Below are 3,495 nucleotides of genomic sequence, written 5' to 3'. Positions count from 1 at the left end.
GCGCAGAAGTGGAGAATCTATTAGTTTTGTTAATGAATGAATTTTAATGAATCAGCGTCCGGAACAAGAAAACATGACTTCCTCCGAAATCGACACTCCCACGTGCATCGCTCACATGGGAGATTCCAAAATAGTACATACAAATTCACAAAAAAAAAAAAACTCTTCCTCGATCGACGAGATTTCTTCGTCTTTTCTTGAATTTACGCTGGTAATTTGATTTAGATAAGAAAAGGCGAGGGGTAAAAAAAAAATCAGCAAAAGTTCCAGAGTCGAATATCGCCAGCTTCTTCATAGTAATCATCGAACGTCTCGCCGCCGGCGAACATCGGACCCAGGAACCTCGGCGACTGCAGCCAGCCCTCCAGATTGCACCACGTGTCCATCATTACCGCCGTCCCGTCGCGTGCGGCTGCTGCAGGGACGACGACGGCGTCGTCATCCAGGTGATCGGGCGGCGACGTGGACGAGGCCAGCGACGACGACGACGAAGGCGACGGGGACTGCGGGCTCGAGGCGGCGCGGTCGAGAGATCCGCCCTCCGCCGCCGCCGCAGCGGCCGCCACCCGCTGGATGGATTTAGGGGACATGGGGATCGCGCGGTCGGGGACTCGATAAGCGAGGGAGGAGTGAGGGAAGTTGAGGCTGTTGGGCGCCGAAGCTGCCGAAGAGCCCTTGAGGCAGAGCAGGGCGGCGTCGTAGGCCCGAGCGGCGGCTTCGGCCGTGGCGTAGGACCCGAGCCAGATCCGCGCCTTCTGGTTCGGGGCGCGGATCTCGGAGACCCAGGAGCCCCAGCTCCTCATCCTCACGCCCTTGTACTTCCTGCACGCCGACGACGACGACGCGGGCGACAGCGACGGCGACGGCGACGGCGACGCCCGTTTGGAAGGCTCCGATTGGATCTTCAGCTCGCTAGTCCTCTTCACCATTGTTGATGAACTGAAGTGAGAATGATGCCTGAACCTCTATGTTTTCGTTTCTTGCGTTGCTGTTGAGACAGAGAGAGAGAGAGAGAGAGACAGAGTATATATAGATGACGCAGGTTGGAGTTGGGGGGGTTCCGAGTAGATTCCAATTGGTCAATGAACAGAAAAGGCTATTGCCTAGTTACCTTTCGAGTATAAACGCAAGTGCGAAAATGGCTGTCAATTTTAAAATTTTGTGATGCCGAGGAAGACCCCCCTGAGTAGGTAGTTCTCGTAATCTCTGTAGAAGAATCTTCCGTTTCATGAATTGAATAATAAGTAAGGGGTGAATTAAAATCTGAATGAATAGCCAAAATCCAACAACTAAACATGGAACATCTTTTCATAAGTTATAAGTATGGTTATAATTCTGCTTTGTCATTAGCATTATTATTCTGTATCTGAACTCATATAGTTATAAGACTAAATCTGTCAAAATGGATCGTAAACCCATTTCTTAACTCATATTTAATGGGTGAGTTGTTATATAGAATAGTAAAACACAAAATAATATGGGTGTTAAATGGGTACACAACTTACTTAGACACAACCCGCCCTATAATTCTCTCTTCACCCTCTCTCGTCCTTGCTCACTTCATACTCTCACCTTCGTTTGGGTATGAACTTAACTGGACACGTTTTAGCAATATGAGTCATGTCGGGTATTGGTCACTAGATTTGTATTACATGGAAGTGAGTTAAATGGGTCAATTTGGATCAGACAATTTTCGATCCGACCTACTCGTTTGACGGGTCTACGTATGAGTAAGGGAGGTACCCTGACCTCGATGATGTGCCAATTGCCGATAAATAGCGAGCATCGGGCATTGATTTCTTTATGACAGGGGTATATCACTCTAATCTAATTATTACGTTTGATTGTGCAACAATCGTTTATAAAAAGTTGAGGTTATTAGACGCAGGGTAAATCATATACCAAATAATAAATAAACCAAATTATAGGACAAAAGTACACTTGTATGTCGTCTCAAAATCGTATTAGTTATACATATCAATGTTCGGATATACAGTCGCTTTCGTTTATTCAAGTGAAAGTTTAGGTCCCAAACTAATATTTGATGCATGGATCGTGTAATCTGCCGATTGTACGAGTCATCTCCAAGATATGTCCATCTTTTTGGGTAATAGTTATCTAGATCATTAATAAAGATAGCTAAGACCAGGGTGTTTTTTGCCCAGAAAGGGTTGTCTATGAACGTATAGAGAAGATGATAACACGTTACTAGCTAACTAAATACCAGATGTCCATTGGCGTCTGTGTGCGTGTGATGTGGAAGAGAGAGAGAGAGAGAGATAGGATTCTCTCAGCAGGCAGCTTCCAGGATGTTGCAGAGGATGATGGGGGGTGGTCGAGAGCTATAGTTTGCGATGCTGCGCAGAGCCATTTTGTCAAATATAGAGTGGGCAATCATCTAACAAATCTATATTGCGTATGGACACGCAAAAATCAACACGCGCAGTCTCTGATCGTTACCTTTCCTTACGCCAACACCAGCTGTCCCACCTCTGTCTTTGCATCTCCCAAAACCGCGTCCCAAGTGCCCCTCTCTCTCTTCTCTCTCTCTCTCTCTCTCTCTCTCTCTCTCTCTTCTGTGTGCGGAGAGTATAGAATATGGATGAAGATGACGGCATCTGTCAAACCCTAGTCCATGTTTGTAGTTGCTGTAGCACACTTTCGTTGGCTTACGTGGGCATGCAATCCATGCACGGCGGGGCTTGACTTGCATCTGCTTTTCGAGATTCTATTTGGTACGGCGTTCCCACAGGAGGGCAATTTCTCTTTGTACTTTTCTTTCTGCAAATATTTTTTTGACAGCTCGAGTTAAGATGCGATGGCTGATAGATGCCCAAGACGCGTTCCCTCCATCATTGATTCAAAAATGCATATTATGTCATTTTCAGAAAGAAAATGCTAATGGTGTAGCCTTTAGCACGGTGAATGGAATATTTCGTTTACGTTAGAAATTTTTTAATATTTGATTGTGATGGAGTTCGCATATTAGACATGAAAAGACAAAATGCACCAGAGTACAAATGAAATTTTCTATGACAGAAAATGGTGAGGGAATGGTCATTTCCTCACGTATAGAAAGAATGCTCACTGTACTTTCATGTGCGAAAATAAGCAATCGAATAATAAAATAGGAAAAATAAGAAAATCGATTGGACAACAAATTTTAAGTGGCTCGGTCGATGTGAAGTCATAGGGAAAGTAACAAAGAATTTCACTATAGATTTACATCGGAGATTACAATCACACTCGAGTAACTCAAATAATCTTAATGTTTCCCAACCCCAAATTGAACCCAATAACTCGCACGGTATTGGCTTAACAATTTTTCACGAAATAATCTCTCAATCTCATAAAGAAATATACAAAATCTTAGCACAAGATTCACGGTTTAAGCACTTTATCAATTTCAGAGGGTATAATTTGACCAACAAACTCTAAATTACAAGCAAAATCGCTTATGAGAAGCACCAATCTCAATGGCATAAATCGCATCCA

At 44.1% G+C, this 3,495-nt stretch overlaps 1 protein-coding gene across 1 annotated transcript; it reads right to left on the bottom strand.

Moving 5' to 3' along the window:
* LOC115667738 (ethylene-responsive transcription factor ERF014-like) lies at positions 1-1,009 on the bottom strand. The gene has a single exon (XM_030589287.2). It carries the CDS (start codon positions 927-929, stop codon positions 255-257), a length of 675 nt encoding a protein of 224 aa, XP_030445147.1. The 5' UTR covers positions 930-1,009; the 3' UTR covers positions 1-254.
* Between the last annotated feature and the right edge of the window lie 2,486 nt (positions 1,010-3,495).

Source organism: Syzygium oleosum, unplaced genomic scaffold (genome assembly GCF_021117445.2).
Source record: "Syzygium oleosum isolate NSW1041296 unplaced genomic scaffold, Sole_v2.1 Sole_v2.02, whole genome shotgun sequence".
Lineage (NCBI taxonomy): Eukaryota > Viridiplantae > Streptophyta > Magnoliopsida > Myrtales > Myrtaceae > Syzygium > Syzygium oleosum.
Note: the sequence above shows the minus strand (reverse complement) of the source record. Positions and strands in the feature narration are given on the sequence as shown.